General features: G+C 38.3%; 1 protein-coding gene across 1 annotated transcript in view; it reads left to right on the top strand.

Moving 5' to 3' along the window:
- Window positions 1–25,339, top strand: part of AGBL4 (AGBL carboxypeptidase 4) — a 1,255,618-nt gene that overhangs the window by 910,614 nt on the left and 319,665 nt on the right. The window contains exon 6 of the mRNA XM_024739248.1: window positions 2,131–2,170. Within this exon, the coding sequence (XP_024595016.1) occupies window positions 2,131–2,170 (40 nt within the window). The remainder of the gene's footprint in view (window positions 1–2,130; window positions 2,171–25,339) is intronic.

The raw sequence follows: 25,339 nt of genomic DNA, 5'->3' as shown, positions 1-25,339 counted from the left end.
CTTGGAGTTGCACTGTTGCTTGAAAATGTCAACTGGAATGAATTATGAGCTGGCAGTAAAACAGGGATGCGTGATTGAGAAGGCTATGAAAGGCTGCAGACCTGCTTTTAGGGCCCTGAAAAATCATTAGAGAGAGGGATAGAGAGATAAAGAGATAGAGATAGATAGAGATAGAGAGATCTTAAAGAGGTTTTGACTGGGACAGATCAAATTTAAATGGAAGAGGAGGGGACCACAAGGGCCAGGAGATTTGAGACCAGGTCTTATAAGGAAAAGGTGAAGGAACTGGAAATATTTAACCAGGAGGGAAGATGACACAGATCTTCTTCAGACCTCCAAGCTTGTCATGGACTGAAGCAGCTAGAAACAGGGATGATTTCATAAGGAAGCAGCTTTTAACCCTGCTCAAAGTAGAGCTATTTAGGGACACGGGTTCGATTGCTTGTTGGGGAACTAAAATCCCACATGCCGTGTGGCATGGCCAAAAAAAACAGAAAAAAAAAAATTTTAACTGACAAAAAGTGAGTTCCCTGTCAGGCAAAAGGATAAAACAGAATCATTTCATACAACTGGTGGGGACATTGCTGAGGGGATTCCTATACTGGTGGCAGGTCAGACTCAATGACCTTTGAGCTCTGGTACCAATAATTCTATGAAAAGGGGCAAGGCAGGTTTTATAAAGCAAGGGTCACATGGTCTATAATAATAACAAAACATCAATACAAAAATAGCTCTTTTTATTAAGTACCTATTAAGTACCAGGCATCCTGCTAAGTGATTTATTGTGCATGGTCATATATTGGACTTTCAAGCCAAGATTAGAACGGACTGAATTCTAATCCTGGCTCTCTCCTTCAATGAAGATGTGGTCTTAGGCAGATAATTTCTCCTGTCTGAACCCCATGTCCCTCTGTTGTATATTACCAACCCTGTAGGGTTGCCAAGAGTGTAAGAAGAAATGACACATCAAAGTGCCTGGTACTGTGCCTGGCCTATATTCCATACTCAAAAAATGTTGCTGCCTTCTCCTTTCTGCTTAAGCAGAATTTCAGGAAGCCATTCTAGGGGAGAGGCAAGATAAAGAGGGAAATGTAGGTGAGGTGAAATATGGCAAAGGACCCGCTGGATGAAGTACCAGATAATCAGAAGCTCCTGCAATGTGTATCCTTGAAGCGGTGGTTCTCAAAGTGAAGTTTGTTAGGACCCCTTTTTAAGAAAAAAAAACTACATATTAATGGAAATTGCTATTAATAGAAAATAAAGTGTAGGAAAGAGACAGGTTGACTGAGGCTTAAGGAATCCTGACTTGTCTTTAAGAGAGTTGCTTCCCACTGCCCCATCCTCAGCCTACAATACCCTCTTCTCCACCCTCAGGTTCCCATGACATCCATTTCAGGACTAGGCTTCTCCATAAGTACGGTGTGATAGGGGGCAAGCCAACTGAGATATTGACCACCTCAGCCCTTGGGGCCAAGGCTAGTTGCCTCCAAACAAGAGCGACTTCATCTATATGGGCTAGTATACCTGACAAATATTATTTTCTTTGAATATTGTATGGTACAGAGAGACGAGGATTCAGTTAGAAAAGTAATGGTTTGTTCATCAATAATTGAAATTGTCATAGCACTGTGGAGCAGATTTAATAAATAAACCAGCCCCCAGGAGTATCTTGGTTAGAAAGGATTATCAGGAGGGTGACAGTGACTTAAGGACCCAAGGCAAAGAGGGTTGCCAGGATATCAGACACTTAACCAGTACAGCCAGTGTGACCCAAGAGAAATCTGAGGCTGCCTGGTACAGAGGAGTGAGCCATGGCTGGGAGTCTGGAAAGGGACTTTCTTTGTGGCTATAGGTAAGCCACGTTCCTCTCAGGACTTCATTTTCCCGAAGTATAAGATAGGTCTGACTGGAAGGTCTCTAAGGCCCTTTCGGCTCTGACCAGAAAGGCTATCCATTCCCCCTTGTCTCTAGGGTGCAAGGCCTCCCTGCAGAAGTGTGAGACCACGTCCTCCGCAATACAGCCTGCTCTGCGTGTCTGAACATCCCCTTTGCACGTTCACCCTGACCTGCTAAGCAACAAGTTTGGCTCTGGCTCGAATCAGTGCTCTCACAATGTGTTTTCTTTTGCAGCAACAGCGGCACCTAGACCTCCTGACGATAACCAGCCCTGGTGAGTAGGTGTGGCCATTCTGCTTGGGCTTTTCCCTTATTTCCCAGAGTGATGCCTGGTTGCCTATCCAAATGCAATTCCTGCCCTCCTCCTTTGGCTTCCTGAATGAACAGCAGAGTTCTTGTGTCATGAATGATCCTTCTCCCCCATCCTCTACCCCACAGGCAGTTTCTTTTCTCTTCCCCAGCTCTGTGCTGCCTTGTCTTGACTCTGCAGATGGCAGGGTTGGTACTATGATGTTGCTGCGTATTCCAGGGCCAGGTTCTCCCCAGATCACTCAGTGGATCCAAGTGTCAAGGAAGTGCCCTGGTCTCCTGAGAAATAAGCTTTAAAATCATGGCGAATGGGAAACTGCCTGGTAGATGGCATGGAATGAAGGGAGGACAGTTAATGAGGAAAGGCCAGTCTGGGGAAGTGACCAGGTTTGGTCTCCTGTCACTCTTGTCACTCACCTTTAGGAAGGACAAGTCCCACAACAAAGCTATGGCCCTGGGATTTAAAGCTCCTTTCCTTCCCCTCGGTCTGGCATATAGCCCAGAGAAAAGTTGAGCAGTTTAGTTTTACCAGAAGGTATTTTATTTCAGTTTGGGAACTTGAGGCAAAACTGGCCAACAAGAGATGCTGTTCTCTCTTGGAATCCAAGGAGATGATGGTGCCAGCAGTGAGCATTCAAGAGTGGGTGTGGTGGTCCATCTTCATTCACTGGTGATGTTCTAAATATTTAATGGCCCACAGTGGCCTCTACTGTGCTGGGCATTAACGCTTTGTTTACCGGACTGTGGGGAGATGGCATCCTGAGGAAGGGACGGGTGTGGGGGGGGTGGTCACATGGCAGGGTTGGGGAGCTCTAGGAGTGGCTAATTACCAATAAATGTGGAGGTATTTCAGTATTTTAGTAACCAATATAGCTGTGCCATGTCATCCTGCCTACCACCCAGCCTGTTGCTGTGTCCAGGGCCAATTGGTTCACAAGGAGATTGAGAAATTGTCCTCTGCAGGAACTATCTTAGCCCAAAGGCTGGTTATCTGTCTATGTAACTGAGATATAAGACAATGACTGCAAATGGAATTTGGATCCACCCAGTTCAGGTGGCCTTACTACATTTCCACCTGATAGATCTCTTTGAACTTGGGACTTCAGAAGAACAAAGATGAACTGGTTTGAAAATGTTCAATCTAATCCATAGAATGAATTGTGTTTAACAAGTATATAATTAACATATATAGAAATTCCAAATCATGGGCTAATATAATTAGAATGGCTCAGTTGTGTGACCTACCAATCCCTTCCCACTAAGGTGTTGGTTAAGTGATTATCTTTGTCCCATCCGGTTAGTTGCTTTCCTTCATGATTGTTTTCTGTTCTGCTCCACAAATGCTGACCCAGATTGCCTGCTTTCACATCCCAGTCTCATCTGGTCACACCCTGATATGATGCTGACATGTGAATTGGAGAGGTTTCTTGATCTGTCTTCAGTTGCTTTAGAAGGAGACTTTTAGACTCTGTTAACTGCATTTCTTTTGCACCAGTTCTTTCCGTTCCTAATTGCTACTGCACAAATTCAAGCAGAATAGTTGTGACTCTCAGTGCACTCTTTTTGGGCAAACTGTTAAGCACTGCCAGAGTTTGGAATGGTTTATAATTTTCCCTACTCTTAGATGAGAAAAGACTATTTTCTGGGTCAAAGCTTCTCAAAAGTCACGTTGCGTCACACGAGTATACAGTACTGAAAGTAGGCTACATTTGTGTGGTATTGTAAGATATACACTTGTGATATATTGATCCACTCATCTCTCAGGGGTACAGGTAGGTCCCAGGATAACTGAGCTGCCAAGGTGGTAGCCTCTACTCCAGTGTACGAAGTATTATCCATGTGTGTCATGACTTGGAAAGGTTAGGAAAGACCATTAGGCTATATATTACCTGAACAACTCTAGTCCATGTCAGAATCACTTCCCTCTACTGTTACTGTCTCTCACTTTCAAAGTCATCTCCATTCCCCACCTCACCAGAAGCTGCTACAGCTAGCAAGGGGCATGCTACCTCTCTGGGGGTGCCAGTGGGAGGTACCAGCTTGTTTGCACTCGTCACCAGACCATCCTCAACACCGAACTGCAGTCTGATTCTGCCACTCCTCATCAGCTAGGAGCCTTCAGAAATGCTGGCTGGGAATTTAGAAGCCTTAAAAACCTGTGTTATCTTCTTTAAACTCTTATTTTGTTCATCGTGAATAATTTTGAATTCACAGAAAAGAGTAGAGATAAAATGAAGAGTCATTTATTACCCCCCTCACCACCAAACAGCTTGGCTTTATCATATCAACGTAGTGCCATATATGCTACAGAGGCCCCTATTAAAAAAATTATAGATCTAGTTGAGACTTTTCTGTACTCCCAGCTGATTGCATCTCTCTCCCTTCACTCTATAGGTAATCACTGTAATAAATTCAATGATTTTCTATATCTATATATCCAAAAATGTGACTGGTATAACTGGTATTGTTTTACAAATTCCTATAAGTGATGTCACACTGTAAATGTCATACTGAACTTTTCCCTTACTTATTATTACTGTAGAGATTCATTCATGTGAATACATGTAGCTCTGGTTCAATCATTTTATCTGCTATGATTACATAGCAATTATGATTACATCACAATTTCTTTTTCCATTTTATTGATCATAATTTAGGTTATTTCCAGTTTTTTTGCAATTTTAAATAATACTACTTGGATCATTTTGTGCATAAGTATGAGAATTTATCTAGAGCATATAACTAGGAGAGGAATTACTGATTACATGCATCTTCAAATTTACTGTATAATGGCCAGTTGTTTTCTAAAGTAGTTGAACAAATTTATACTTCAAAGTATAAGAACAGCAAAGTATAATAGTTTCCATTTCTCTGAATCCTCCACACTTGGAATCATCAGACATAAATTTTTACCAGACATCATGATAAATGTAAAATGTTATCCCATTGTTTTTATAATATGTGTTTCCCTAATTACTGGTGGGGTTTAATATCTTTTCGTATGTTTATTGACCACTTTGCTTTCTTCTGTGAACTGACTTTTCATATCATTTTTCAATTTTCTCTTGGGTTGTTTCTTTTTATTGACTTTTAATTCTTTGTTATTCTGCATGTTGACACTTTGTCACTTAACATGCATTGCAAATATCTTACCCCAGATGGTGGCTTGTGTTTTTTGATTTATGATGTATTTTGATTTATGGAAGGGTTTTTTTTTTATTTTAGTGTAGTTGAGTGTATGAATATTGCTTTATGAACTTTGCTTTTATGACTTATTTAACAAATCCTTCCCTACCTGAATATCATATTCTCCTGTATTCTAAAAATTGTCAAGTTTTACATCACACTTGGGTATTTATCTCATTTAGGACGGATCATTGTGTATGATATGAGCTGGGGATTTAATTTGTTGTTTACATATGGATAACCCATTATCTCAGTGTCATTCAACAACTAGTTCATTCTTTCTTCCACTTATTAGCAACTACACATGACGACGATGATGATGATGATGGAGAGCCAATTGACTTTTCCTACACAGCTTATAAATTTTTGTGTTCTCCTGTTTATTGCATCTCAAGACTTTCCTGTTACCTTATTAAAGTAGACCCCTTAATAACTGTTTTAGTGAGAGTCCATGAGAAACTATCTTAATCTATATATGTTCTTATTTTGACTTATCTTTGGGATGATAGTTTGGCAAGGTATAAATTCTAGCTTGAGGAGGACTTCCCTTCATTCTTTGAACTTTTTTTTTTCATTTTTTTCTGACATCCACAGTTGCTAATAAGAAGTCTGCCATTATTTGTTTATGGTAACTTATCTTTTCTTGGGTAGGTTTAAAGACTTTCCTTTTGATCTTCATGCTCTGCTTTTTCACTTTAATGTGTCTGGATGTGAATTTATTTCTGTTTACCCTGCTTGGTACTCTGAGTAGTCTTTCTACCTGAGAGTCTATGTCTTTCTTTATTTTTTTTTGTTTTTTTGTTTTTTTGTTTTTTTGTGTGTGTGTGGTACACGGGCCTCTCACTGTTGTGGCCTCTCCCGTTGCGGAACACAGGCTCCAGACACACAGGCTCAGCGGCATGGCTCACAGGCCCAGCCGCTCCATGGCATGTGGGATCTTCCCGGACCGGGGCACGAACCCGTGTCCCCTGTATCAGCAGGCGGACTCTCAACCACTGCGCCACCAGGGAAGCCCCTATGTCTTTCTTTAATTCTGAGAAATTACTGGCAAATTATCCCTTCAAAGATTGCCTTTTCTTCATTCCTTTGATTCTCTTCTTCAATAATTTCTATTAGATGAATGTTGGAGTCTCTCAAGTGGCCCTCCATGATTTTTTACTAATTTTTCATAATTTTTAGCATTTTATTTTACTGCACTGATTCTGAGTTCCCCACAAGTAACTTGAATTCATAAATTCACTTTTTGACCATATCTAGTCTGGATTATTTTCCTGTCTTTTTCAATATTTCAGTGATTATTTTTAATTTCCAAGATTTCTAATTTTGTTCATATCCACCTGCTCTTGTTTTATTTCTGCCTGTTCTGTTTCATAATTTCTTATTCTGTTTTAACATTTTCATTTGTTTCTTCGAACATCTTCAATATGCTTATTTTAAAATCTTTGTTCTATAAAATAAGTTTCATCTGGAGTGAATTCAAGTTATAACTGTTGATTTTATTTAGTATCATTTTTAGCATTTAATTTCTTCATGTGTTTTGAAATTTTACTTTGTAATATCACTTTGAGAAGGAAGTTTTCTGTTACTCTCTCTCCCCAGCCCTGACCACCATCACCACCCCTCCCCCCCACCCCTGCAAACTCCCACTATGCTCACATATCCCTAGATGGTGGATTTTGCAGTTGACTCTACCCATATTTTCAGTATAGGACCTGGTAAATATTGGGGATATGGAGAACCAGTGACAAAAAGTCAGCAGGATAGTATAACTTTGCTTCTGTTTCCTTTGTCTATATTCCTTGCCTCTCTAGGCCTACAGCACACAGGAACTGTGTGTGTGCTGTAGACCTAGAGAGGCAAGGAATATAGACAAAGGAAACAGAAGCAAAGTTTCTGCAGCAGCCTTTTTTTTTCCTAGGCTTCTTTCATAACAGGGGAGCCCCACCCTAGATCCTTGTTCTAAGCAGAAGACCTTGTCTCTGATCCTCATCTCCTATAGAGCATTTTAGGAGGCTCATAGGAGTCCAACTTTCAGCTGCTACTGCCTGCTGCTATATCCAGATCTCAACAAACAGGTAGCCTCAGGAGCATGTATCCTTTTGCATTTCTGTACTTTTCAGCTTCATGGAGATATGTCTCTTGCAATGGAGCCCAACTATATATTTTCATTTCTTTTTTTCATATATTATTCAATATTACTATTTGATGGGAATGAATGGGCTTATTGAAGCATGAACTCATTTAGTCATGTGGCCCAGAAGTCCAACTACAGTTTTTTTCTTACTTTTTGGAAAGTTTATTCTCCTATAACCTCTTCAGCAGAAGGGAGGCAGTATGAGGAAATATTTTTCTCCTATCCAAGTGAGACTTTTATTACCAGATTGATGAAAGAGACTGTTATTTTTTGGGACTTCCCTGGTGGTCCAGTGGGTAAGACTCCACGCTCACAATGCAGGGGGCCCAGGTTTGATCCGTGGTTGGGGAACTAGATCCCGCATGCATCCCTCAACTAAGAGTCTGCATGCCGTGGCTAAGAATCCGCATGCCACAACTAAGAAGTCTGCATGTCACAACTAAAGATCCCGCATACCGCAATGAAGGTCCCTCACGCTGTGACTAAGACCCAGCGCAGCCAAAATAAATAATAAATAAATAGATATTTTTTAAAAAGAGAGACAGTTACTTTTTGCACGTGTATATACAAATATATATGTAATTTAAAAAATAAAATTATAATGATCCTATATAAACTATATAGGAATATAATGTGAACATTTTTTTAATATTGTTAAATATTCTCAGAGGGACTTTTATATAGCTGAAAAACATTCTATATTAAATTTATCTATTGTATATTAAATTGTCCCTGATGATTTAATTATAAATAATACCACAGTGAACATTCTTGTATAAAGATTTTTGTGTGCATCTTTAATTATTTCTTTAGGAAAAATTCCTAGAATGAGAATTACTAAGAAAAGTTATACGTAGTTCACTAATCGTGACAGACTAAGTTACACCAAAGTAATAATGACATCAAAATTACAGAGACTTAAAAAATAAAGGTTTATTTTTTACTTTTGGTACATGTCTCTCATGGATTGGAGTCAGTTCTGCTCTACTTCATCTTTACTCTGGCACCAAGGCTGACCAAGCATCCTTTATTTGGAACATTGCTCTATGTCTTGGTTTGGGTTCCCTAAGAAGCAGAACTTGAGACAAAGATTTTAATGCAAGTAGTTTATTTGGGAGGTGATCCCAGAGACCTTGGCGGGAGGTAGGGAAGTGATACAAGAAAATGAAGAAAGCTAAGAAAGGTTCGTTATCAAGCAAGCTACCACTGACGGCAAGTGGAATTTAATCCTACAGGGAAACCCTGGAAGTCAGTGTGGAAAATAAGCCTCAGAGTTATCCCTTAGGGGCAAAGGAGTGGGAGTGAGGGTAGGGGTGTTAATTCCCTGACACTTCCAATCTGCTCAATGTATGGACATAGCAGATTCCAGTGGCCCAAGAAAGCCCTCAGGAGAGGTTTGCAGATGTCGGCAATTGGAAAGTATTCAATATGTGCAGAAATAATAAGTGCCAGGAGAATATGTGAGGTTGCAGAAAAGTGCTGACAGCACCTGCCATATGGGTAGTCATGGCAGAGGGAAAAGGGAGAGATGGTGAACCATGTACCTTCTCTTAAAAATTTTTAGAAGGGGTCACTTTTGCCCAGATTTCCTATATCAAAGCAGTCATATGACCACTTCTAATTCAACAAGGTAGAGATGCAGAATCTTCCTACAGGGAAGGGCACTGCATTGAGAAGAGCTAGAATATTTGGCCATGATGATTATATCTTTTCACACTTCTAGAAAGATTTTATGTTCCCACCATCAAGTTAAAAGTGCTGGTCATAGCTTTAAAAAAAATAACACCTTTATTGAGATATAATTCATATGCAATAAAATTCATCCTTTAAAGGACACCATTTAGTGGTTTTCAGTACATTCACAGAATTGTACAATCATAACCACTAATTCCAGAACATTATTATTACTCCAAAAAGGAACTCTGTACCCATTCGCAGTCACCCCCCATTTTTGCCTTCCCCTAGGCCCTGGCAACCACTAATTTACTTTCTATCTCTATGGATTTGCCTATTCTAGACATCTCATATAAATGGAATTGTACAGTATGTGGCCTTTTGTGACCGGATTTTTTTCACTTAGCATAATGTTTTCAAAGTTCATCCATATTATAGCATGTATCAGTACTTCATTCCTTTTTATTGCCAAATAATATTCCATTGTATGGATATATCACAACTTGCTTACCCATTCATCTAGTGATGAACATTTCAGTTGTTTACATTTTTGGCTACTGTAAATAATGCTGCCATAGATATGTGTGAGCAAGTAAAAACTATGTTTTTCATTCTCTTGGACATATACCTAGGAATGGAATGGCTGGATCATTTGGTAAATGTTAAGGTAAACATTTTGAGAAACTGCCACTGCTTTCTAAAGTAGCTGTGCCATTTTGCATTCTCATCAGCAATGTAAGATGTTTCTAATTTCTCTGCATCCTCTCTTATTATCTACCTTTTGATTATAGTCATCCTAGTGGGTGTAAAGTGGTATCTCACAGTAGTTTTGGTTTGCATTTTCCTAAAGACTTATGATGTTGAACATATTTTCACGTGCTTATTGGCCATTTGTATATTTTCTTTGGAGAAATGTTTAGTCAAGTTATTTTCCCTTACTCATTTAAATTAGGTTATATTTTGTCTTTTTATTGTTGAGTTGTAAGAGTTTTTAAATGTATACTCTGAGTACAGATACATGATTCGCAAATACGTTTTCCTGTTTTGTGGGTTGTCTTTTCACTTGCTTGATGTTCTTTAAAGCCAAAATTTTTTTTTTATTTTGATGAAAATTCAATTTATCTATTTTGTTGCTTTTGTTGCTTATACTTTTGGTATCATATCCGAGAAAACATTGCCTAATGTCACGAAGATGTACTCCTATGAGTTAATTTTTATATGATATAAGACTCCAATTTGCCTCTTTTGCATGTGATTGTCCAGTTTTGCTAGCACCATTTGTTGAAAATAAAAACTGTTCTTTCCCCTGTTGATTTATCTTGGCACCCTTGTCAAATGGTCATTAACTTTTTGATTGTATAGACTAAAAGGACAGCATTTAGGAAGTATCTAAATGTTGGCACTCAGTGCCAGAACTGTGTTAGGCGCTCTACATGTATTTTTCATATAATTCTCCCCACTGTCCCATAAGGCAGGCATCATCTTTCCTGACTTGCAAATGAGAAAGGAAGGTGCTGCTCCATTAGAATTGCCCACATAAATACATTTAATAAGTGAGTGATGGAGTCAGGGTTCAAATACAGATCTGTCTGATCCTAAATCCTTCACCTTTTCTACTGCTACATATAAATATTACTTCATGTGCGATATTGGCCCACAGAATCTTCTTTCTCAGACAGAATTAAAGCTGACCTACTTTGCTGGTGATAAGGAAAGCATGAAATGTTGGGGACATCATAGTCATGGGGCTTTTCACACTAACTAGGCTGCATTCTGAAGAGACAATTGATTTCCTTAAAACATCACAGAAACTTCCAGAAAAAAATCACAGATTTGTTCCTGATTGCAAATATCCACACAGAAAAATTTATCCCCTCTTAACCTTGTTAAAACAATACCTATGTTAAATGGTGACTGAACCTGCTGACCATTACATGACAACTTTGGGCTTTGTCTCCAGTTAAAGTCCCCCATGATGTACATGTAGCCCCACTGAAGACTAAAGGAACAAGAGAGGCCAAACTAGCCATTATTCCTGCTTCACGGACATTTATAGAGCGAGCAAAGCCTATGGAGCCAGTCCAGAGGGGCCAGGACCAGATGTGAAGCCAAGCCAGGGTACTCCCGACCTCACAGCCAGAAAGTTAGCAGCACAGTGAATACACACAGAGAGGATGGTTCAAAAAATGCATGCACTTCATTAAAACAACTTTAAAGAGATCTTTAAAGGAGATAAACAAATTACTCCTAGTCCCACAGCCTTAGCGCAATAAAAAACCTAATTCTATTTATACATTTTTCCCTTTCAGTTCTTGTCTATATGCAGAAACATATTTACATAATTGCAATCACAGTAAGATTTTATGTACATCTTTTTTCACTTAACATTATTTCATAAACAATCTTCATGTTGCTGTGTAGTTTGCATATTTACCATCTTTTTATAATAACTTTCTCTATTAAAAAATTGCACATGCCCATAGTACAAATTTTGAAAAACACAAATAAGTTAAAAAGATGAAATATCAGTTATCTCCCAGAGGCAATCACTGTTTAATATTTTAATACATTTACTTCTTTGCCTTTTTTCTATGCATGTATAATTTTGTTTTACATAGTTGAGATCATATAGAATATAAAATTTTATCCTGATTTTTCACTTAATATTACAACAGAAATATTTCCCCATGCCAATGATGTTGGATATTTAACTTGATTTTAGTTTTTCCATCTTATGAATAATTTATCAACCTTTGTGTATATAGCTGTGTCTACATTTTAGCTTATTGTCTTAAGATAAATTACTAGGGATGGAATTACTAGATCCATGAGCATTTTAAAGGCACACTTATTCTTAAAAGCTCTACTCTCTTCCATCTTTTAAACGTAACCTGGTTTACAAAAATGCACGTCTTATTGTTGTGCATTTGTGTTATTTCCAGATGTTTTTCTCTTATAAATGACTCTACCATAAAATTATTTGTGAAAAAAGCTTTTACTTCTTTTGCATAAGTTTTTTATCTGGCTATTTTCAAAGTATAATTGCTGGGCCAAAGAGCATTAATATGTTTAAGGAATTATTAAGTCTTACTGCCAACTCATTTTCCAGAAAGGTTGTATCAGTTTACATTCCCACTTCCAGCCAGAGAACAGGAACTAGGCTTAACAGATACAGAGCAGGATGCCAGCCTTACCTGGGAGTCAACTTTCAACAGTAGTCAAAGTATGGATCCAGGTAGACCTGGGTTCCAATCTTGATTCTCCCACTTCTTGGCTCCAAGCTCTTAAGAAAATTATTTAACTACTTTGTGGCTTAGTTTTTCATTAAATATGGATGTAGTTACACCTACTTCACAGGAATGAAATGAAGATTAAGTGAGGTAATCATGACAGTAAAGCCCCTAGCATATTATTAATATTAGTATGAAAATGCTATACACACTAGAGGCCAGAACAGCTTTATTGATCAAACTAGGCCTTTATAATGGGGTTTGAGAGAAAGAGGAAAGCTTATCTGGCCTTAGCTGGGAGGACATTTGTTCTTTTGGTTCTCATTGGTTCAGGGACTAGAGCACTAAACCCGCAGGCTAAAGGTCTACGACAGTGTTAGGCTGTCTCTGCACTGCTAAAATGTATGTAGGCAAGTGTGATACACCCTGGCCTGAAGCAGTGCAATTACAATCGCCCCAGTCTAGCCAGGAGATAGAATAAGAAATTAGTAATTTATACATCTGAGTTGTCATTTCCTTCATGGGGATGGCAGAGAAGGGGAGTACTGATTTTCTCTCATTAGTCATTATATTAGGTGTCCATGGGAGTACTGTATTTTAAAGTCCTTCCCAAAGAAGTAACCATTATTTTTATTTATTTATTATTATTATTTTACATTTTCAAAGAAGTTTTGGAGAAATTACCAAAATATTTTGATATCAAGGATAATTGTTATTTCTCTTTTCTCTCATTCTCTCTCTCTTTTTCTAACCTGTATGGGGGGGGGGGCGAGAACTTTTTTAAAATTGTATTTATTTATTTATTTTTACATATACATGTATCTATTCTTTTTCAAATTCTTTTAGGTTGTTACAGAATATTGAGCAGAATTCCCTGTGCTGTATAGTAGGTTCTTGTTGGTTATCCATTTTAATTTTTTTAAAAAAAGATTTTTACTGCTGTTTACTATATTTTAATTAATTTATTTATGTTTTTAATTTTTGGCCACACCACGCGCGGCACGTGGGATCTTAGTTCCCCGACCAGGGATCGAACCCACACCCCCTGTATTGGAAGGTGAACTCTTAACCACTGGACCACTGAGGAAGTCCCTGGTTATCCATTTTAAATATAGCAGTGTGTACCTGTCAATCCCAAACTCCCTAACTATCCCTCCCCTCCCCACACTTCCCCCGGGTAGCCATAAGTTCATTCTCTAAGTCTATGAGTCTGTTTCTGTTTTGTAAATAAGTTCATTTGTATCATTGTTTTTAGATTTCACATGTAAGTGATATCATACAATATTTCTCTTTCTCTGTCTGACTTCCTTCACTCAGTATGACAATCTCTTGTTCTATCCATGTTGCTGCAAATGGCATTATTTCATTATTTTTAACAGCTGAGTAATATTCCATTGTAGATAGGTACCACATCTTCTTTATCCGTTCTTCTGTCAAAGGACATTTAGGTTGCTTCCATGTCTTGGCTATTGTAAACAGTGCTATAATGAACATTGGGATGCATGTATCCTTTCGGACCATGTATTTCTCTGGGTTTATGCCCAGGAGTGGGATTGCAGGATCAAGTGGTAGTTCCATTTTTAGTTTCTTAAGGAACATCCATACTGTTCTCCATAGTGGCTGCACCAATTTATCTTTCCGTGTGCGGTAAGAACTTTTAAGATCTACTCTCCTAGCAACTGTCAAGTGTGCAGTATGGTATTGTTAACTATAGTCACCATGTTGTACATTAGATCTCCAGAACTTATTCATCTTATAACTGGAAGTGTGAACCGTTTGACCACCATCACCTATATCCTCCACCCTCTAGCCCCTAACAACCACTAATCTACTCCCTGTTTCTATGAGTTTGGTGTTTTAGATCCTACATATGAAATCCTACAGTATTTGTCTTTCTCTATCTGACTTATTTCACTGAGTGTAATGCCATGAGGCCTCATCTGTGTTGTCAGAAATGGCAGGATTTCACTCTTTTATGGCTGAAATATATGTATATTGCATTTTGGACACTTAGATTGTTTCCACATCTTGGCTATTATAAGTAATGCTACAATGAACATGTGGATGCAGATAGATTTTTGAGACAGTGATTTCATTTCCTTTAGATATATAACCAGAAGTGGGATTGCTGCACCATATGGTAGTTCTGCTTTTAATTTTTTGAGGAACTTCTATACTGTTTTTCAGAGTGACTGTACCAATTTACATTCCCACCAACAGTACACAAATCCTTGCCAGCACTTATAATCTCTTTTTGATAATAGCCATTCTAACAAATGTAAGGTGATACCTCACTGTGGTTTTGATTTGCATTTCCCTGGTAATAAGTGATGTTGAGCAACTTTTCCTGTACTTTGGCCATATGTGTGTCTTTTTGGAAAAATGGCTATTCAGGTCCTCTGCCCATTTTAACTCACTTTTTCTTGTTGCTTTGTTTGTTTCATTTTTGTTGTTGTTTGTTTTTGCTATTAAGTTATATGAGTCCTTTCTTATATATTTTGAATATTAACCTTTTATCAGATATATGGTTTGCAAATATTTTCTCCCATTCCATAGGTTGTCCTTTCATTTTGTTTCTGCACTTTTGCTGTGCAGAAACTTTATAATTTGACACAGTCTCATTTGTTTATCTTTGTTTTGTTGCTTGTGCTTTTGGTGCCATAGCCAAAAAGATCATTGCCAAGACCAATGTCAAAGAGATTTTCCCCTATGTTTTCTTCTGGGACTTTTACAGTTTCAGATCTTACATTTCAGTCCTTAATCCATTTCAAGTTAATTTTTGTGAGTAATGTAAGGTAGGAGTTCAATTTCACTCTTTTACAAGTTCATATGAGTATCCAGTTTTACCAACACCATTTATTGATTAGATTATCTTCTCTACATTGTGTATTCCTGGCTCCCTTGTCAAATATTAGTTAACTGTATATGCATGGGTTTATTTCTGAGCTCTTGATTCTGTTCCATTGGTCTATGTGTGACTAATAGTGACTATGGAGATTGAAGTATTTTATGCTAGTACCATATTATTTTGATTACTACAGCTCTGTAGTAGATTTTGACATCAGGAAGTGTGATGCCTCCAGCTTTCTTCTTTCTCAAGATTGCTTTTTTGGTTCCTACAAATTTTAGGAATTTTAAAAATTCCTATAAAAATACAAATTAGAATTTTGATAGGGATTGCATTGAATATATAGGTGGCTTTGTATAGTATGGACATTTTAAAAATATTAATTCTTCCAATCCATGAACATGGGATATATTTCCAGTTATTCGTATCTTCTTCAATTACTTTCATCAATGTCTTAAAGTTTCCAGCATAAAGATCTTTCATCTCCTTAGTTAAATTTATGCCTAGATAGCTGCACCACCAGAGGGAAGACAGCAGAAGCAGGAAGAAGTACAATCCTGCATCCTGTGGAACAAAATCCACATTCACAGAAAGATGGACAGATGAAAAGGCAGAGGGCTATGTACCAGATGAAGGAACAAGGTAAAACCCAAGAAAAACAACCAAATAAAGTGGAGATAGGCAACTTTCCAGAAAAAGAATGCAGAATAATGATAGTGAAGATGATCCAGGACCCCGGAAAAAGAATGGAGGCAAAGATCAAGAAGATGCAAGAAATGTTTAACAAAGACCTAGAAGAATTAAAGAACAAACAAACAGAGATGAACAATACAATAACTGGAATGAAAAATACACTAGAAGGAATCAATAGCAGAATAACTGAGGCAGAAGGACAGATAAGTGACGTGGAAGACAGAATGGTGGAATTCACTGCTGTGGAATATAATAAAGAAAAAAGAATGAAAAGAAATGAAGACAGACTAAGAGACCTCTGGGGCAACATTAAATGTAACAACATTCACATCATAGGGGTCCCAGAAGGAGAAGAGAGAGAGAAAGGACCTGAGAAAATATTTGAAGAGATTATAGTTGAAAACTTCCCTAACATGGGAAAGGAAATAGTCACCCAAGTCCAGGAAGTGCAGAGAGTCCCATACAGGATAAACCCGAAGAGAAACATGCCGAGACACATAGTAATCAAATTGGCAAAAATTAAAGACAAAGAAAAATTATTGAAAGCAGCAAGGGAAAAACAACAAATAACATACAAGGGAACTCCCATACAGTTAACAGTTGATTTCTCAGCAGAAACTCTACAAGCCAGAAGCGAGTGTTAGGACGTATTTAAAGTGATGAAAGGGAAGAACCTACAACCAAGATTACTCTACCCAGCAAGGATCTCATTCAGATTCAATGGAGAAATCAAAAGCTTCACAGACAAGCAAAAGCTAAGAGAATTCAGCACCACCAAACCAGCTCTACAACAAATGCTAAAGGAACTTCTCTAAGTGGGAAACACAAGAGAAGAAAAGGACCTACAAAAACAAACCCAAAACAATTAAGAAAATGGTAACAGGAACATACATATTGATAATTACCTTATACGTGAATGGATTAAATGCTCCAACCAAAAGACACAGGCTCACTGAATGGATACGAAAACAAGACCCATATATGTGCTGTCTACAAGAGACCCACTTCAGACCTAGGGACACATACACACTGAAAGTGAGGGGATGGAAAAAGATATTCCATGCAAATGGAAATCAAAAGAAAGCTGGAGTACCAATACTCATATATGATAAAATAGACTTTTAAAAAAAGAATGTTAAAAAAAAAAAAGAATGTTAAAAGAGACAAAGGAGGACACTATATAATGATCAAGAGATCAATCCAAGAAGAAGATATAACAATTATAAATATACATGCACCCAACATAGGATCACCTCAATACATAAGGCTACTGCTAACAGCTATAAAAGAGGAAATCGACAGTAACACAATAATAGTGGGGGATTTTAACACCTCACTTACACCAATGGACAGATTATCCAAACAGAAAATTAATAAGGAAACACAAGCTTTAAATGATGCAATAGACCAGATAGATTTAATTTATATTTATAGGACATTCCATCCAGAAACAGCAGATTACACTTTCTTCTCAAGTGCGCATGGAACATTCTCCAGGTTAGATCACATCTTGGGTCACAAATCAAGCCTCAGTAAATTTAAGAAAATTGAAATCATATAAAGGATCTTTTCTGAGCAAAATACTATGAGATTATAAATGAATTACACGAAATAAAATGTAAAAAACACAAACACATGGAGGCTAAATAATACGTTTACCTAGGGAGACAAAAGACCTATATGCAGAAAACTATAAGACACTGCTGAAGAAATTAAAGATGATACAAACACCTGGAGAGATATACCATGTTCTTGGATTGGAAGAAGCACTATTGTGAAAGTGACTATACTACCCAAAGCAATCTACATATTCAGTGCATCCCTATCCAATTACCAATGGCATTTTTTTGAACAGAACTAGAACAAAAATCTTAAAATTTGTATGGAGACAAAAAAGACCCCGAATAGCCAAAGCAGTCTTGAGGGAAAAAAATGGAGCTGGAGGAATCAGACTCCCTGACTTCAGACTATAATACAAAGCTACAGTAATTAAGAGAATACGGTACTGGCACAAAAAGAGAGATATAGATCAATGGAACAGGATAGAAAGCCCAGAGATAAACCCACGCACCTATGGTCAACTAATCTATGACAAAGGAGGCAAGGATATACAATGGAGAAAAGACAGTCTCTTCAGTAAGTGGTGCTGGGAAAACTGGACAGCTACATGTAAAAAAATGAATTTAGAACACTCCCTAACACCATACACAAAAATAAACTCAAAATGGTTTAGAGACCTAAATGTAAGACTGGACACTATAAAACTCTTAGAGGACGACATATGAAGAACCCTCTTTGACATAAATCACAGCAAGATCTTTTTTGATCCACCTTCTAGAGTAATGGAAATAAAAACAAAAATGAATGAATGGGACCTAATGAAACTTAAAAGCTTCTGCAAAGCAAAGGAAACTACAAGCAAGATGAAAAGACAACCCTCTGAATGGGAGAAAATATTTGCAAACAAATCAACGGACAAAGGATTAATCTCCAAAATATATAAACAACTCATGCAGCTCAACATCAAAACCACAAACAACCCAATCCAAAAATGGGCAGAAGACCTAAATCGATATTTATCCAAAGAAGACATACAGATGGCCAAGAAGTACATGAAGATCTGCTCAACATCACTAATTTTTAGAGAAATGCAAGTCAAAACTACAATGAGGTATCACCTCACACCAACTACAAAATCTACAAACAGCAAATGCTGGAGAGGGTGTGGAGAAAAGGGAACCCTCTTGCACTGTTGGTGGGAATGTAAATTTTTACAACCACTATGTTGAGCAGTATGGAGGTTCCTCAAAAAACTAAAAATAGAATTACCATATGACCCAGCAATCCCACTACGGGGCATATACCCAGAGCAAAACATGATTCAAAAAGACACATGCACCCCAACGTTCACTGCAGCACTATTTACAATAGCCAGGACATGGAAGCAACCTAAATGCCCATCTACAGATGAATGAATAAAGAAGATGTGGTACATATATACAATGGAGTATTACTCAGCCATAAAAAATAATGAAATTGGGTCATTTTTAGAGACTGGGATGAATCAAGAGACTGTCATACAGAGTGAAGTAAGTCAGAAAGAGAAAAACAAATATTGTATATGAACGCATATATGTGGAACCTAGGAAAATGGTACAGATGAACCAGTTTTCAGGTCAGAAATTGAGACACTGATGTAGAGAACAAATGTATGGACACCAAGGGGCGAAAGCAGTGGCGGGTGGGGGGATGGTGGTGTGATGAATTGGGAGATTGTGATTGACATATATACACTAATATGTATAAAATGGATAAGAACCTGCTGTATAAAAAAATAAAATTAAATTAAAAAAAAAAAGAGTTGGAGACATGAGTGAGTTGCACTTGTTAACTTACCTCAAGCAGACGGGCCACTGTAAAAAAAAATATATATATATATTGCTAAGTATTTTATTGGTTTTGATGCTATTGCAGATAGAATTGTTTTCTTTATTTCTCTTTAGATAGTTTGTTGTTAGTATATAGAAATACAATACAGCTGATTTTTGTATGTTACTTTTGTATCCTGCAACTGTACTGAATTAGTTCTAAACCGTTTTTTGGTGGAAGCTTTAGGGTTTTCTGTGCATCAGATCATGTTATATGCAAAGAGAGACAATTTTACTACTTCCTTTCCAATTTATACGCCTTTGATGTCTTTTTCTTATTAATTGCTCTGGCTAGGACTTCCAATACTATATTGAATAGGTGTGATGAGAGTAGGCACCCTTGTTTTGTTCCTGATCTTAGAGAAAAAGTTTTAAACCTTTCACTGTTGAGTAAGATGCTAGCTGAGGGTTTGTCATATATGGACTTTATTATGTTATGTTCCTTTTTTCCCAATTTTTTGAAAGCTTTTATCATTAAAGAATGTTGAATTTTATAAACACTTTTTCTGCATCTATTGAGAGGATCATAAGATTTATCCTTTCTATTAATGAAGTGTATCATTAATTGAGTCACATGTTGAACCATCCTGCACCCCATAGGTAAATCCCATTTGATCATGGTGCATGATCCTTTTAATGCGCTGTTGAATTTTGTTTGCTAGTTTTTTGTTGAGAATTTTTGCATTTATATTCATCGAGGATATTGGCTTGTAGTTTTCTTTTCTTGTAACGTCCTTACCTGGCTTGGTATGAGGGTAATGCTGGCCTCAAAAAATGAGTTTGGGAGTGTTCCCTCCTCTTCAGTTTTTTGGAAGAGGTTGAGAAGGATTAGCATTAATTCCTCTTTAAATGTTTGGTAGAACTCATCTGTGAAACTGTCTGATCCTGGCTGTTCTTTGCTGGGAGATTTTATATTATTGCTTCAATCTCTATAGTCACTATTAGTCTGTTCAGATTTTTTGTTTCTTCCTGATTCATTATTGGTAGGTTGTATATTTCTAGGAATTTATCCATTTTTTTCTAGGTTTTCTAATTTGTTGGCGATAATTGTTTATAGTAAGAAATATCTTAATCTGCTCCAGATGAACACAGAAGCAGGCATATGCTCTCTGCACTTTTTATTCATTTATTTATCTATTTATTTACTGTGCATGTGTGCGACATCAGGGTGTAAGTAGAAGAGCAAGAGATTTGTAGTACGTACATACATGGTGTGTTCAAATCCTACATCTTCCACTTAGAGTTTGACTTCGGGAAGGTCTAGTAGCTTTTTTGTGCTTTACTTTCCTTTTACCATCTTTAAAAGAGCAGGATGATGATAACACTTCTTGGAATTTTGTGAAGATTAGATATAATATGTGTAAAGTGGCTAGAATAGTAAAGTGCATGACCCATAGTAGATTTTTAAATAAATAGTTGTGATTGTGATTGCGTGGCTTTGTGACAGATTACCCCAAAGCTTGGCAGTCTCAAACAAGAAGGAATGTTTATTATTTCACACAGTGTGTGTGGGTCATGAATCTAGTAGCAGCTGGGATAGGTGGGTTTGGCTCAGGATCGCTCATGAGGTTGTAGTCAAGGTGTCAGCCAAGGCTCTAGTTATCTGAAGGCTTGAGTGAGGCTAGAAGATCATCTTTCAAGATAACTCACACACATGGATGGCACGTTGGTGCTGTTTTTTGCCAAGAGGCTCAGTTCCTTGCCGCGTAAGTTTCTCTGTAGGGTTGCTTGAGTATGCTCACAATATGGCAACTGATTTCCTTCAGAGTGACTAATCCAATAGACAGATGGTAGAAGCTGCAATGTTTTTTTATGGGATAGCCTAGGAAGTTATACCTCATCATTCTATAATATCCTATTAATTACATAGTTCAGCCTATTCACTGTGGGAGGAGACTATACCAGGGCATGAATACTAGGAAGAAGTGAGGATCATTCAGGCCCACCTTGGAGACTGACTACCAAAATGCTAATGATGATGATAATGATTATCAATACTATAACGCTGGTTCCTTTCAGACCCACTTCCCTTTTCTCGTTCCTCCAAGGATTCTCCCCATACTCCCAAGGTATGTGAGTAATGGCTTGTCTTTTTGAGATTGGCAGGGATTTCTGAGAAAAGTGTTAAGAATTGTCTAGCTGCTGTTTCTTTCATAAATAAACAGCTGCATTTGTCCATCTGTGTCTTTCTCTATAACATAGACCTAAACTATAAGGGCCTTTGCCTTGGCCACAAAAGTGAGAAATATTTTTGGTTCAATGGACTAAGAAAAGTGACATCTCTCATTTAGGAAAAGAAGGTTGTATACCCCAATATCCAATTCCCAATTTATATCAAAGCCCTCTGCACTCTTGGTAAATGGGTGGTGGGCTGCCACTGAGTTGAGGCAAGGTGTGATCCAAGTACATGTACTTGAAATTCCTAGAGACTAAGGACACAGTGGCATGTCATAGAGGGTGGTTCATATCTTTCATTCTCTGGTCTAAAACATTATCAGGGACAGTGATGAGGATAGGCTTGAAGAATGTGGGAGTTTTCCCTTAACAAGATTTACTGACCTGCCATTACCAGTGCTTACTCAGCACTATTGGAACAGAAAAAGTGTTACTATAACAAAAAAAAAAAAAAGAAGAGAGAGAGAGAGAGGGAGGGAGAAGGAAAGAAAAAGAAAGAAATTCTAGTAGCATAATACAACAAAAATTTTGAGATTAGCTGGACCCGGGTTCAAATCTCAACTCTACCATTTACTCTTTAATGATTTTAGACAAAATGCAAACTCTCAGACGTTCAGCTCTTTCATTCCTAACATGGGGCTGATAATATTGACCTCAAAGTGTTGTTCTATTAGATGAGATAATGTATCTGGCATAAATTAAGTCCTTCTTTGAGGATGATCACGCCAGATAACTTTTTTTTCTTTCTTACTAACTTAGCACCAGCCTATTAGGTTATTCTCTGAAATGCCAGAAAAGTCTATCTTTGGCACTTGCAGTACAATTTCCTCCCCTCCAGATGATGGTTGAATCACTGTCTTATAAACCAGATACACTTCTCTCCAGAAACTGAAGAATAAATAAATAAATAAAGGGAAATCAGCCCAGCCCAGCTGAATTTCATCCTTGGATGGATGGCTGGATGTCCTTCAGAAGGTTTCCCTTCTGGTAAAGATTATTGGGAGACTGGTTTGTTAAAGAGTTTTTAATCGCAATGATGAAAGGAGAATTGGTGGTTTTCAGCTGCTTTTTGGGGAAACAAACCTTGCATTTTCCACACCAATTGTAATTGAATTTGTGAGGTGGGCTCAGTTCCAGCCTTAGACAGTGCATTGGGAAGCATCTAGTATCATTTCGCTCCCCTCTCTTAAAGACCAGGACCTGATGACTAGCTGCTTCCCATGCTCTGGCCTCTACCCGTGTTTTATTCCCTAGGGTTAACTGACAGGGGCTGTCTCAGGAACGTGCTCCTGGTATTTCCACCGCGTCCTCTGCCCTGATTCTCTCTCTCTCCTTTTTTTACTCCAAATCCCTGGATCCTTCTTTCCTTCCTCCATGAAGGGTCACGGGAGGGGCAACGTAATCACCTTCTCTTTCCTGGAGGAAATAATAGCAAGTGGCAAAACAGCACAGCTGGCTTTGCTGTAGCACACCACAATGGCAACGTCAGAGAGACTTTGCATTTAATACTTTGTTTAAACAATAAAACAACCCTATAAGGTTGGCACCTTTGTCTTAGGGAGATGATAGCATTTGTCAAAGTTCACAAAATCTTCTGGTTGGAAAAGTCAGAGCTTGAACCCAGGTTTTCTAATTAACGTCCAGTGAACTTCTGACTTCTCAGCTGCCTTCCTAATCACAGGTGCTGGTTCATCCAGAGTGTGCAGAGATACTAAAAGGAAAACCCAGTGAGAGAAGAACCCATTTAATGTAGAAATGAGTATTAGGATAGAAACAGTTATGGAGCCTGAGGCAAAGGTCTGGATACAAAAAATTAGGCAGAAAGATCAGAGCAAAAGCTGACACCAAACCCCAGCCCCTGTGTATAATAAGCTCATTTATTAATCCAACACTTCTTATATCCACTGTTCTTGCCCTTACTGAACCACAAAGCCAGATGATCCTGGGATCTGGCGGGCTTCAGGAGGGCTGTGACCTCAGTTGAAGGAATGGGCTGCTAGAGTGTCTGAGACCTAGAACCAAGCAGGTCATCCCTGCCTGCTGAGCCTAGAAATCCAACCATATGGTTCCCTGTAAAACCCTTCATGTGTTCTCAAAGTATGGTCCCTGGATGACTTGTAACAAAATTACCCAGGGTTTTATTTGTGGTTTTGGTCTGGTTAGTCCACTGAACTCCAGACAGAGGCTGCTGGCAGCATGTCCTAAGCATAGGGTGGGGCTGAGGTTCCAAAAGACAAATATCAGAAAGCACTTTAAAGAACTATGCAGTGACTTAACCCGAGAAGAGAGTCCAGTATGACGGTCAGTCCAGAATAGTGGGGACCAGCAAAAGTGAGGAATGTCAGGTAAGAAGTAGCAAGTGAGAGGTGCTGCTCAAAGTGCCACCCACAGACTGGTGCCAGTGTGTACGCTGTTTGTCCACCATGAGGTAAGTATAGAAGTTGAGAGAAAGCATTTAGAAACTTTAACGGCAATTTGACATTGCTTCAGCATCCAAGTTCATGATCAGTGGACTTTTCCAAAATATCAGTTTGTGATGGATTAGAAACAAGGAAGTACTGGTATAGGTGAATTCAAGAAACGTCAGCCAGTATACACATCCAGATGTTTATGCACTCCTGACACGTGTTTGTACAAGTGGTCTAGGTTTGTCAGAGATGACAAAGGCCAGTTTTTAATCACAAGACCTGGCACATAGTAGGGGCCTAGAAATTATTTAGAAATGAACTTCGTAAGAAGGTCATTTTCCTCTTAGTCAGCTATCAACCTGAGTAAGTTTTGTGAAGGGTGACCTGACCTACCAGCCTGAAGTCTGAAGTACTGCTCCCGCCTGCTTCATTACTTTCCTTTCATTATCTGGCCGTTCTAGGCTGGCTCAGCCTTTGCAGGAGCTGGGGTTCCCCTCCCAGCTACCTGGAGCCTAAGTGGTGTTTAGTAAAGTTTAAACAACCCCATGTAGGGTGGTTGAAAAGCAATCTCCATTTCTTCTGAATAAGAAGAAAGAAAGGACAAAAAGACACCTCCCCCCTTTCCTCCACTTGCTCATTAAGATTCCGGGTTACAGCAGTGATCCTGGCCACTCTAATTGGATCCGTGTGCACACAGGTCTGCGTGGCTCCATTGAACACTGACATTTCTAACTAACTGACCTTTTCAGGACCACTCGTACTCCCATAGTGAGTGTGCAGCAGCATTGTGTGGACACAACACACAGCCTCCACAGTGCCCAAAGAATGCAGGATTGAAAACTACTCAGAATTCCCAGTCTCGAGTTAGCAAAATGAGAAAATTGGGTCCCAGCATTCATCAGTGTGTTATTTTACAAGTATCGATTTCAATGCCCTTTCATTTCTTTCAGCAAAAAAAGAAAATGTTGTATTATAGAGGTCTAAATTAACTTTTGTTCTGTTATTTTTCCCCTGTACCTATAAAAAGGTCAGATGCATTCATAAGGCTGAGATAGATTTGCTGGATATAAGCACTGAGATAGCAATCAACCTTCAGATAACCTTTAAGGAGACATCGGCTCTTCCATGAACAGTAATTGATATACTCATTAAGGCCTGGAAATTCTTCAGGACTCACCTAAAGGAGAACAGTTATAGGGCCAATGGCAAAAAATATGTTGTTTAGAACAATGAGATAATGACTCAGATATTTGAAATTGTTGTGATCCATTCAGTTTCGCTGGGACAGGAAGGGGACTTCAGAAGGAAGCTAACAAGATGGGAAAGGAGAGCAGTGGATTTCACGCTGCCCAGCAGGG

The sequence above is a fragment of the Neophocaena asiaeorientalis genome, unplaced genomic scaffold (assembly GCF_003031525.2).
Source record: "Neophocaena asiaeorientalis asiaeorientalis breed wild unplaced genomic scaffold, Neophocaena_asiaeorientalis_V1.1 scaffold138, whole genome shotgun sequence".
NCBI classification, from domain to species: Eukaryota; Metazoa; Chordata; class Mammalia; order Artiodactyla; family Phocoenidae; genus Neophocaena; species Neophocaena asiaeorientalis.
This window is presented reverse-complemented; position numbering and strand designations above follow the sequence as displayed.